General features: G+C 41.9%; 1 protein-coding gene across 1 annotated transcript; it reads right to left on the reverse strand.

The window, feature by feature from the left end:
• Positions 1–8,809: 8,809 nt before the first annotated feature.
• SAT1 (spermidine/spermine N1-acetyltransferase 1) lies at positions 8,810–11,783 on the reverse strand. The gene is made up of 6 exons (XM_039852259.1): positions 11,508–11,783; positions 11,209–11,260; positions 11,037–11,120; positions 9,569–9,670; positions 9,441–9,481; positions 8,810–9,306 (listed from the first exon to the last, which is right to left on the reverse strand). The coding sequence occupies exons 1-6, from the start codon at positions 11,571–11,573 to the stop codon at positions 9,136–9,138; spliced, it is 516 nt and encodes a 171-aa protein (XP_039708193.1). The 5' UTR covers positions 11,574–11,783; the 3' UTR covers positions 8,810–9,135.
• Between the last annotated feature and the right edge of the window lie 1,019 nt (positions 11,784–12,802).

Raw genomic sequence — 12,802 nt, forward strand, 5'->3', positions numbered from 1 at the left:
TTTAGCAGTTCTAATAAACACTGCTCCTTGAGTATTTCGGCTGTTCTGGGAGGTGGGGTGGTTGCGGACTGAAGTGTTGTAAGAATTTCCCCCAGTGTTTCGTGTTTTAAGTTGGCATGTTTTAAAATACAGAGGAGTCGAGTGACATTGTTCGGGACAATAGAGCACAAAGAGAGGTCAAAGGCAGAATAGGAAAAGGTAGAAATGCTGCCTAATACTTGACTGGCCTGTCAGAGAATATTGAACTAGCTGAACATTCTGGACCATTGGCTATATATTCTTTCAGAAGTTCCTCAGGGTTACCGCTATTATTTCTTTTATCCAGGCTTATTTAAAGTGATTATCAGCTAACCCTGCCAGTGGATAAGCATCTGTGAGCTGTGCAGGAAACAAGGCTGGGTATAATTATAACATAATGCTTTAACAACATTGCACAAGACTGTCTCAGTACTATATGCCAGAGTACATAGCGACCGTCTGGCTGACAGGCATTTGGATCGTGATTAGTGTTGGATCATGTCCTGGAATCAGGCTTGAAGCCAGAAAAGCTGGAAAATGATTTTTGTTTTTCAACTCCTTGAAGGCCTGTGTGGAAAATTTAGGAGAGCAAATTTTTGTTTCTAGTAACAACTCAACGTAATTTGAGGAAGAGACGTTGAAGTGAGGTGGTTCCCCACTTGCCTTGCCTTGAAACTGATCTATGCAGAAGTTGAATTTTCTTGTAGAGCTGGCTGAGAAGTGAAGTGGGGAGCAGTTAATAGGAGGACCCCACCCCCAAACACATCTGGTTCCTCGAAACTCAATCTGAGCACAGGCAAGGCCTTTTCCAGGTGACAGTCTTTGCCGTGGAGCACCACCAGTAATAAATGGCCGAAGGCCACCATGTCTGGTTAAACTAAACAGGGAATTGTGCTTCGTTGAGGTGTCTCTGGAGCCCAGCTGTACAGTTCACCTCTCAACCCCATTGCCTTCTGGTCGTACAACATAGAATAAATTGTTTCACCCTGTACACCCTACCTCCCTCATACACAAAAGGATGGTTTTGTTTTAAGGATTAAATGACATAATCCATGTATAACACGTGGGATGCAGAAAGTGCTCTAAAATTATTAGCTTCCTTTTTTTTTTTGCAATTGTGACTCTCAAAATGGGTGCCGTTAAAAGAATGACATTAGAGTTGATTCTCTCTCTGTTTCCCCTTAAAACTGGGGCTGATTTATTCCATTTATTTAATGAATGTTTATAAAGTGCCACAGCGTGCCATGCATGGAACCAGGCCCTCATGATATGGGTTATGGGACACGGTCCCTGCTGCCAGGATGTTTACAATCAAGGAGATAAACATTGTTGTCCACACTGTTATGGCAGAAGCATAAGTCAGTAAATAAATCTAAGGTCAAATAGTATGGATCAACTGCTTAGGGAAGGGGCAGATGTATGACAGAATGTACATGGTCGTGGAGGCGCAGACACAGTTGACGAGCCAGACCTGCAGCCCCTGCAGTGAATCCAAGTTATTCATCCTCCCTGAGCCTCAGTTTCCTCATTTTAAAATGGGCCCGTTCAGTGGTGTGCCGAAACTGGCTCCTACCGACTTGGGAGACCCTATTGTTAAATATTCAGGAATTTTGCAAGCCAGTTGTCAAAACCACTGCTAGCTTGAAATCAGCCATGGTGGAAGTATTTATACCATGTTAACCAGCGATTCTATAAATCAAGGCTCCCCTACCCCCGCTGGTGTACCAGCACACCACCAGAATATGTGGGGAAGGCAAAACTTGACCTTTATTCTCTTGGGGTCTTTGAGAATTTAATGAACAGAAAACAAATTAACAGGAGAAAAGCATACAAATTTATTCGATATAAGTTTTACATGACATGGGAGCCCTCATAAGGAGATGAAGACCCAAAGAAATGGTAAGACATAAACATTATTATACTCGGTTGACCAAAGAGACGCAATTGTGTAAAAGTAACTAAAATATATGGGGAGGCTAACAGAAGAGGATGATGTTAACAAACTCTGTTTATTCAGATTTCTCTGGGCTTTGACTTCCCTTTGAAGAGTGTTTCTTTTCTCCTGGTACAGGATTGGCATCTTTTCATATGGGAGTTTTATCTCCAGTTTTCAGGGGGGAAAAAGAAAAGGGAAATTAGAACGCCCTTCTTGCATCTGCTGTTTTTCAAGTGCCTTTAGCTCAAAGTAATCCTTATGCCAAAGTGGCGTATTCTGCCACTCTTCAAATGCCCTACATTATTATTATGAAGATTAATGAAATAAAGTCACCACGGCATCTGGTACACAGTAGATGCTCATGATAGGGTTACTATAAATATATCACATAGGATATATTAATAATGTACATCCCGCACATCCATATTCATAATTTCATTTAGTCCTCATAGCAACTCTGAGGTAGTTTATTTTTAAACCTATATATGAAGTTTATTTTTATTCCCGTAAGTAAAGAAGAGCCAGGTTATAATTCAGTTTCCTTTGGTCCCAAGTGGAGTATTCTTTCCTCCAGACCCAAACCGCCTCTGGACCATGGCTCTCTGTAAGCAAGGATCATTATTGTTATGGATTTAGCTGTTTAGAAACCACTTTTGTTGCTGTTATTGATTCACTGGGTGAAAGAAAGCAACAAAGTGGAAGTAGACAGCCCTGGCCCACAGCCGGGTGGAAACCTCTCAGAGCTAAGGAAGACCGACTGCCGCTGCTCTCAGCCCCCACTTAAAAGGCTCTCCCTACTGTGCCCATGTCGTTATCAGAACGTAGAGCTGTGAACACTGCTTGTTCTCAGTAAATGTTGCTTCCCTGGGAACCTCTGAAATTCAGAGTTACCTGGACATTGATGTCAGGTCTGGGGTAGGAAATGTACAAGATGAGCCTGGTACATCTTAAAAGCGAGGAAGCTAACAAAGACTTCTGGGGTCAGGTCCATAGGATTCTGAAGCCAGCTTGAAGAAGCTCTCACCGGACAATATGGGCGATCTGAGCTTGAATAAGAAATATAATGGCAATGAATGAAACCACAGGAAATGTTTAAAGTCCATGAGTTAGTGATACTTGGGTGGGGGAGCTAATGGGAAGATGCCGGGGAAGCCAGTTCTTTTGAAATCTTGTAAATACAAGAGAAGAATCAAGCATTTATTCTACCTTTGCTGGGTGAACTGTACTTCATGCTAACAAAATACAAGATGAGGGAAAGTTCTCTTTATAGAAGTATTTTAGCTAATAAATGAAGAAGGAATGATAGAATATCACCATTTTGCAACTCCTAATGAATCGGCAGACCTAGATATTCATTTTAACGGCTGCTAGCATCACCAAAAGAGAAGACCAGACATTATATGCCTCTTGATTGTAAAAAATAATCTATGACATATTCTCGCTGAAAAAAATCAAACCTGAATTTGATCAAGTTGGGGCCCAGTTGGTACAGTCTTACCTCTGACACCTTTAACAACACCCTCCCCCGCTTTGCTTAACCAAACAGAAGCAAGTGGTATTGCATTATAGTCATGGCAGTAACGAGTAATGCGGACCCCTAATTTAAAAGGGAGAAATTTTCACACCCTCAGTGGTGATCGAATGATATATTAGTACAGACGTACGACTAGTGTCATCGCGACAAAAAAGGGGTCCGTCTGCCCGCATCCATCTAAGCCAGTGAAGAGATACATGCAGCTTTTGCAGCAAAGAAAGTAAGATTTATTAGAGAGTAACAAATCCTGGAGACATAGACGAGCTATCGCTCAAAAGCCTGGCTCCCCTGGTGCCTCAAGAGCCCAGATTGTATAGGGGAAAATCAGTCGTCATGGAAACTAAGGGAGTCAAGGTCATGGGTGCTACTAATTAGAGGATTAGAGGGGAATGAGGTAATTGATCATAGTGTCTGGTTCTGGAATCAGCCATGGAGCTATCCTGTCTGGTCTGCGACTTGGTCTGGTGACCTGGTAGGTAGGGTTGTTGTTCTGCTTCAAGAGACCTGGGACTGAAACACGTCTAAAGCCAAGCTGATATCCTTAGTCTAAAGTCCAAGGGAAACCTACTGTCCTCATGATTACAGGCCTGAGGCTCCGTTAATCTTATGGCCTAAGGCTTATTGATTAAAGGAGCAGGCATATAGAGGATGGGGCCCGGGGAAGGCAGGTGAGTCACAATGCCATTATCTGGGCAAAACCAGCTTGAGAAAAACACTATATTAAAGAAATGAAGTATGTGTGTGGCTACACTAGATATGAATATTTTCTGTTTGTAGGTCCTATATAACTGTAAAACCAATATACATTTATAAATCAAATATAAACAAAACTACCAAACTAATAAAATTCAAATGAACAACACCGATTTAATGTGAGGGAAGATGTTTTGCTGAAATGAAGTTGCTGCTTGCAAAAGGACATGGGGTGGATGTTTTTGGTTTCAGGACTGTACATAGTTGTGATGCAGGACAGGGCAAATTTCCCCGAGTTGGTGGGGGAGACCAAGCCCTTCACCGAGAGAAGAGGGTCCTTTGGCAGAGAGTATGGAAAGATTTCAACACATACCCAACGTGAGAGTCAAAAAGAAAGTTGATTAGAAAGGAGGTGACGCTGCACAGACAGTGTGGTCTCCTCTCAGAGGCAGAGAGTGAGAGGGACAGTGAGAGGGACCCTGACTGTTTGGAGAATTTTGTTTATCATTCTGTAGAACCTGTGAGTTATAGTTTAAAAGACTTCGTTAACTCTTTTCCTTTGACACAGACGGATGTACAGTGAGGAAGAAGAGTGTGCTGCGTGAAAAGGTGAGAATATGTAGAGGGAAAGCCCTGCTGGCAATTCCTAACCTTTAATCCATAGGTTCCCCATGGTTTTAGCCAAAGGGAATGACTCTTGGTTCCTGCTTCCCCTGCACAGGTGTGGAGAACATGGTCGGTCTAGCAATCCCAGCACAAATCTTCCTTTGTTCTGCACGTGTCCTCCTGGCCGGGCTGCAGGGCTGATCAGTATATAGCAGTCTCTGATTGTGGCTTGATTAACATTTTTGATTCTCTTGCCTCCTCCCTACATTAGTTAGGAGACAGTTCTCCCACCATTTTTCTCTAAAAACTCTCCAGAAGGTCCTCCTTTGTCCGGTGTAATGTCACTTCAGTCGGTCTTTGCTTGGCAAGAGCTCACTGTCAATGATGTGGTGCCAAAGGGGAGCAGCATAAGCACAAACTGAAATGGTTGACCTCGAAATTGTGACTGGGGTTGCTTTCAAGGTGATTATCTAGATCAGTGGCTGTCGACCCTGGCCTCACTTTGGAATGCCCATTAAAATGTAATTAAATTAGCAGTCTCTCAGGGTGGGGTATTAGTAGTTCTTTAAAGCTTTCTAGGTGATTCTAACATGTGACAGTACTGAAAACTACTGATTTTGATGATCCAGAAAATGCTTATAGTTGTTATTCTTTATAGCATAATCCAAAAGAACACCAAATTCACGCATTCTTATAAAGAATATGAGGTACTCTGAGAACATGGCAGTGAACACTCAGGGGTTTGAGAAATTTGGTTTGGAGTTTGATTCCTGGGTCTAGTTGTGTAGCCTTAGGCAACTTAAACTCTGAGGTTTAGTTTCTCATTATGAAAAGAAACCAAGAATAGTACCTACCTCATAGGGTGTTTGTGAGAATTAACTGAGAAAATAATTTATAAAGTGCTAAATATAATTAATGCCTTGTTCCTGGTGAGTGCTTACGAAATGTCAGCTCTTTTTTTATTATTAACTATAACATCGATAACCATCTGGAAGCTACTAAAACATTTTCTGGGCAGATGTGAGCCACAAGAAAGAAAGCTGATAGGGGAATAGGTTGCTGGGCAGACTTTGTAAGGAAGGGCATATGGCAGCCTTCGATAGGTGGGGCAGTGAAGGCGATGGTGACGGTGGGTTCATTAAGGGTATAGGCCTGCCCTACCTGCCTAGAGTGGGTATAAGGCATTAATAAATCATTAGGTTTCTTCTAAATTGTTGCTTCTACATTTTTATGAAAAAGACTCTACTTCCTTTCCCTGAAAAGGCTGTCCTGTGACATCTAAGCAGTTGATGAGGTTGACACAATGATAGAGCATGGCTTTACTATTGCATGTGTAGTAGGATGTCGTAAGCCTATTCTCGAACAAATCCAGCTACTTCCTGTTTTAATAGTACAATAGTCTCCCCGCCCCCTTATCCATGATTTTGGTTTCCACTGACTCAGTTACTCATAGTCAACCATGGTCCAAAAATATTAAATGGAAAATTCCAGAAATAAATAATTTGTTAAGTTTTAAATTGCACATGGTTCCGAGTGGTGGTGATGAAATCTCGTGCAGTCCTGCTCCAAGGACCTGAATCATCCCTTTGTCCCCTATCTCCATGCTGTACATGGTCCCCACCCATTAGTCACTTAGTAGCAGGCTGGGTTATCAGATTGACTGTCTAGTATCACAGTGCTTGTGTTCGAGTCACCCCTATTTTACTTACTCATGACTCCAAAGCACAAGAATAATGATGCTGGCAATTCGGACATGCCGAAGAGAAGCTGTAAAGTACTTCCTTTAAGTGAAAGGGTGAGTACAGTACAGATATTTTGAGAGAGAAACAAATGAAGACCACGGTCACACAACTTTTATTACAGTATATTGTGATAATTGTTCTATTTTATTATTGTTGTTGTTAATCTCTTACTATGCCTAATTTAGAAATTAAACTTTATCATAGGTATGTGTGTATAGACAAAAAACATAGCATATATAGGGTTTGGTACTGTCCGTGGTTTCAGACATCCCTAGGGGTCTTGGAACATATCTCCCACGAATGAGGGGAGACTAGTGTATCAAAAATTTTGACTTTATAAGCCTCTTAAGGGACATAATTAACTTAGGAAATAACCATTATCTTCTTAAAAAAAACACAGAGAAAATCCCAAGATATTCTTATGTAATAATTGGCAAGTCCTTAGGCCTGAAATACTATTCTCAAAAGATTATGTCAGGCATAATATTTTAGTAAAATAGTAATTTTCAAATTATCTTTACAGAGGTGTCGCTTCCATGGACTCCCCCCACCTTTTCCAGGTTTATCATTGTTTATTATTTCCTCTCATATAATTTCCCCAGAACATTTTTTCTTACTTGCCTGATTTAAAGCTTTATAGATTTGTTTTATAGTTCAGGTTTTTAAAGAGATGGCTGTGATTGAGATGAACATTCAGTGAGGAGATGCTGTGGTGTTTCAGCTTCTACATTTCAAACTTAAGGGACTTCTTGAAAATGGACACAAAAACTTCACAAAAGCTTCTGTGGTGACAGCACTGGGCCTTTAGGGCTAAGCTCTAAGCAGAATGAGAAAACAAAGAGTTATATTGTAACTTGCTTGGTTAATCCAATTTATTCACATATTTAACCGCAGTCAGCATGTAGTCGTTTTCCTCGGAGGCCCACTTTCTAAAACAAAATTTTCGAAATGTCCTCTTTCCCCACAAGGCCTCCTTGGGTTGTTAACCCTTTTGTTTGCTAGAGTCTCTCTCCTATAGTTACTTGCCATCCTAGCAGGACCTTGGTTGCGAATGGACTCTATGAGCCGGTTTTGGTGGCATGCTGGCCGAAATGAATAAACCCCAGAGCTCTCCTGTATCAGAAACAATACAGGATCACACTTGTTTATATGGCTGCCTTCTAATTTAAGAAATCGTAAGACACTGAAAACAGCTGACTGCAGGGCAACATCACCCCTTCAACTGAGGAGCCCTCAGTGTTTATTTCCTGGAGAACACAAAGAAGAGAGTATTGTTTTTCAGGGATCTGGTGACTTTTGTAAAACATTTATCTTGGAAATCAGTACAGTGGTTCTTACCTACTCCCTGTTTTCATTATTACTGTAATTAGTGGGTTTAGGAATTTAGTTAGATCAATGTAATGAGTAAAAAAAGTTCACGTATCTAATAAAATCTCTTCCTCCTGCCTATTCTGAGTTTCATTTTCAGTCCAAGAGAAAACGAAATACTTCTTACCCACTAGTGGTTTCAAACACTCCTCCTAGCCTATTGCGTTAGCGCAGGACAACAAACTCACCCTCCAGGTAGGACGCTAACTTCCCTTACTGGTACCTGTGTCCATCTCCAGCCTGTTTGTAAATTTCCTGTAAAAATGTGAGATTTTTATTCCTGCCTGGTTAGCGAAGTGATCCGCTTTTCCTTCCAAATAGTATTTTACGTAGGATGAGATCGTTGTGGGCAAGATGTTTTCCCAAAGATTTCCAGTGTTTCAGAATCCCACCTCCGCCTCTTTTACTCGCGTTAACAAGTGGGTATATTTACTGAGCCTTGGTTTTTAAGCTCTTGACATTTCTGCAGGTGAAGCGTATTGTCATCAATGTAAAGTCATCTTTTACATGTTGCTATGTTTACCTTGGAATTCAACTGGTTTCTTTCCAGATGTTTAAACAATTAAGTTTTACGTTATGTTTCTTGGCCATTTTTATTTTGTACTCAGCAGCAAGAAAAATGTCTTCATAAAGGATTAGTAAATATGCTTACATCAGGCCAGCTTTTATTGCAACAACTTGAATGTGAAATATATTTCCATGTTTTTAAATCCAGGTTTTATTTATACTGTGAATTTTGATTTTTCAGTCAGAACTAAGTATTTGCTGACAGCATTGTTTTCAGTATTGTCCACTGACTCCTAAGGAATATTTGCATTGTACTCCTAAGAAATAATGTTTATATAATAATAAAGAATAGGTTTAAAATAAAAAAAATGCTTACACTAGAAGATGAAATCAAAGGGTAGTTTATTAAAAAAGAATTAAAACAGAAACTCTAAGTACCAGTGTGTACATTGTACACATTTAAATGACTCACAAGAATGAAGTTTTTTTTTTTCATATACATTAAGATCACACCGCCCTGTTTATCAAAAGATGTTCAAGGAGAAATCTGACTCCAAACTGCATCGCCATCTTCAAGAGACCACATTTCAAACATGCAACAACGTCACTGGTAATAAAGCTTTGGAATGGGTGCTCATTCTATTATTTCACTACGAACAGGATAGAAAGCAAGATAAGATGGGAATTTTTTCTAATAGAATGGATGCTGTCATCGTGTACACCAGCACTCCTCACTCCTCTGCTGCCATTTTCACCAAGTACTCCTTATCGATCTTGAAGAGTCTCCATCCCTCCTCACTGGACAGATCAGAAGCACCTCTTCTTTTGTAGAAGTTGATAGAAGGTTCATTCCATTCTGCTACCAAGAAGTGCATGCTGCTGCAGCGACATTTCATAGCAACCTGTTATATGTAGGGGAGAGTAAAATGCAAACTCAGTGACATTTCACCCGTTTTCCAAGACCCACTTTTGATTCACAGTCATTAAAATAAGCCAGTAAGTCTTATAAATTCAGAAACCCCAAACCAAGACATACCTGGCTTAGATTCTTCAGAATTTCTGATCCGATTCCAAAACCTAAAAGAAAGAGAAATACCATTTAAAAGTTTATTTGAAGGACTTCAAGCCCTCCCTTTAGAGCCACCCCCCTGAACTCAAGCATACCTCTATAATCACTCATTACGAAGAAGTCCTCAAGATACAAGAGTTTGCCAATCCATGGGTCATAGGTAAAATAGTACATGGCAAAACCAACAATGCTGTGTCCTGTAATAAGAATGTCACATGAGCTATGGATGAAAAATATCCATAGCTGTAGCTGCAAAATCAGAACCCTATCATAGGTTTTCAAGAATATACATGCACGTATTACAGAAACAAGTAGCCACTGAACTGGACTGCCTCCTGACTTTTAGGCTAGTGCAGTCCAAGGCCACAGTTGGACGATCTCACTGTTCCAAGAATATGTATTAGCAAAAAGCACACAGTAGAGCCGCCTGAAGCCAGGCTAAAACCGTGGACTGGCCACTCTGCAACCTGCTGGATCTCATACTCAGGAAGCGAGAATACTTTCATTACTTGCTAGAGCAAAACTGCTATGGTCTTAAACTAAACACACACATTATTCACATCCTATTGATATATTTGTATGTTGACTTGGGAATAAAGTTTACACGGCAGTTCAGAATAGTAAATATTTGTTGTTTAGAAACTCTGCTTCCTTAAGGTCAGGACATTAGGCCAAAAGTGTAATGTTTAATTTCAGAACTTGCCTTCCAATTAAGAAATTTTTCGATTTGCTCTCCCCAGTTTTTAAGCCAGAAGAAGCAGAGGTATCCAGAAACAGGTATTATGTAACATCCACATACTTTTAAAAAGTACCTCATCCCTATTTTTCTGCTCATTTCTTCTAGCTTGGGGAACAGGCATCGGAAAAAAACTTATGCACCCAGCCAAATAACTTCCCCTTTTAACTCTGTCTTCTGACCAGTCAACAGGGACCAGCAAAATAAAATCGGACTCCCTTTTATTGGGTGTCTGTAACTTCAAATGGAGGCAAAGGTTTCAAATTAAACTTTCTTGCCATTTTATAGTCCTCTGCGAACACAGGAAGCAAGTAGAATAGTTTCTGATCTACCGTGTTTTAAGTGTGTGATAACAGGGCCTTACCTCATTTTTATCATGATCATCTACTTTATTGGGTAAAGGATCTTTTAGTTACCTCCCCGCCCATCCATGTACACGGAAGGGCCATGTACATGGCGAAGCTAGAGACTGTAACCTGAAGATTGGGACAAATTAAAGAAAAAAATGTGATTTAACACGATTACAAAAAAGGTTACGTTAGGGTCAAACAAAGAACCATTTATGAAACTGAATTACAACAAATGACATACCTAACTCTTCCGGTCTCCACAGCACTGATACTTACTTAAACAGCAATTTTAACCCGCCCTATTAAGTGCAGCACATCTACTTTTTTTTTTTTTTTCCTCAGTAGTTTGAACACTGGCTGGCTAGTTCTGGCCAATTTCTCAATAAGTAACCTCGGCCTGTGTTGTCAGTGGTTCTACACGGCAGACACTACGTTTACACACTAGGTCTCTGGCTTCTGGGACCGGAGGGCGGTTACCTTCCGGAGTGCGGTTTTCTTTGGGCACTTCTGCCACCAGGCAGTGGTAGAAGGGGTGCTCTCCGAAACCATCCTCTAGCAGATCTGCAAGACAGGGCAACAGGGACAGTGTTGGCGTGGCGATGGTGACAGGCACCGACGCTCGTCCCCTGCTCCGCCACTGTTGCGTTACCTTTTTCAGTTAATATTACTTGTTCTTCCATGTATTCATATTTAGCCAGTTCCTGGGGCGATGCACATGGGAGAAAGGGAGAGAAGCAAAAAACTAAGTGAGGCCCCGGTCGGCCCAGAGGGAATGGGGTGGGCGGGGTGGCGTGGCGATTAGTTCCCGGAGCCCGGCCCGGAGCAGGGCTGGGGGAGGCGGGCGGGGAGAGGAACTAGCCCGAGACGCGGACTCAGCCGGAAACAGAGCCACCGCCCCTTTCCCCCGCCGCCCACTTCGCCCCGGGAAGGGCCTGAGTCTCCCGCTACCTTGATCAGCCGCAGGATGTCACTGCAGTCGTCGGCGGTGGCCGGGCGGATCACGAATTTAACCATTTTCGTCTTTTGCTTTTCTTCCCTTTGCGGACCAGGCCCCTGTATTTGAACAGCAGGAGAAGGTGGTTCTTCATTCGTCTCCCGGGAGCGTCCTCTTCTCAGTCAGGCTGGCACCATGACCCAGGGAACCTCGGTGAACAACGAGAAAACGCAAGCTACTGTAACTGAAGAAGCTACGTGCGCTGGAGCCGCTGTCGAGCCCGGCTTTTTAGCACGAAGAAGCCCCACCCTGAGCCGTGAGTCGGCGGCACATCGTCCAATGAGGCTGCAACCGCCCCCGTCTTCCTGGTGCCGCCCTCTCTTCCGGCACCCGTGTGAACCCGGGAGGCGCGAGCCGGGGCTGAGAGGGGCGCGCCGGTTCCCCAGCGGCGCCCTCTAGCGGCGTCTCGCGGAGCCTTCCCGGAAGCCCGACGTCAGAGCCTAGGCGTCCCCAGTCACCTTTGCAAAATAGGAAGAGAGGTTCCTCTTATGGCCACCGACCAGTGACCTTGCTGTTTCCTCTTTGGCCCGTCAGAAAAGGAAACTCAGGAGACCTGGCCTTGGGCAATGGGGGGATTGGAGCAGCGGTTCTAAAAGTGGGGTTTGGGGGACCCTTTGGGTTCCAAGATCCCTTCAGGGAGTCTGTGTTAAATCAAAACTAGTTTCATAATAATACTAAGACGTCATTTGCCTTTTTCAGTCTCACTGGAATTTTCCAGAGGACAACTGATGTGCGATGAAGTCACCGTTCAGATGACTAAAGGAATGAATGGGTGCTTGTATATTCTTGTGCTTTTTAGAATTTCCTAAGGAAAGCTATTTGGATTTCTCAATATTTTTTTTCCTCCTATACAGTACTTCTAGTTTTTAGAGTTAACAGAATGTTTTCTTTTATACTTTTCCCCTCCTTCTTAAAATTTTCTTACATCTCAGGTTTTCTTTGTGGAAATACTCCTGCCTGAGGTACACTCTTCATAATTTCTTTTAATGAAGGTCTGCTTTTTTTTTTTTTGAATTTTTATAAGAATTTATTTGAGCCAAACTGATGACATATGCCAGGGAGCAAGTTCTCAAATGCTTCTTGAAGGTCTGCTTTTGTAAAATTTTCTGTTTTGTTTTTCTAAATATGTCTTTAATTCATCTTAAAATTCTTGAGGGATTTATTTCACTGTTTATAGAATTCGAGGTTGCAAGTTATTTTCATTAAGCATATTGATGATCTCTGACTATCTTCTGACTTCCATTGCTGT

This window comes from Pteropus medius, unplaced genomic scaffold (assembly GCF_902729225.1).
Source record: "Pteropus medius unplaced genomic scaffold, Ma_sr-lr_union100, whole genome shotgun sequence".
NCBI classification, from domain to species: Eukaryota; Metazoa; Chordata; class Mammalia; order Chiroptera; family Pteropodidae; genus Pteropus; species Pteropus medius.

Coding starts and splice junctions, on each gene's coding strand:
- SAT1 (XM_039852259.1), bottom strand. CDS start 11,573: ATGGTTAAATTCGTGATCCGCCCGGCCACCGCCGACGACTGCAGTGAC. Junction 11,261..11,507: donor ACATCCTGCGGCTGATCAAG/GTAGCGGGAGAC, acceptor GCATCGCCCCAG/GAACTGGCTAAATATGAATA. Junction 9,482..9,568: donor CGTAATGAGTGATTATAGAG/GTATGCTTGAGT, acceptor TCTTTCTTTTAG/GTTTTGGAATCGGATCAGAA.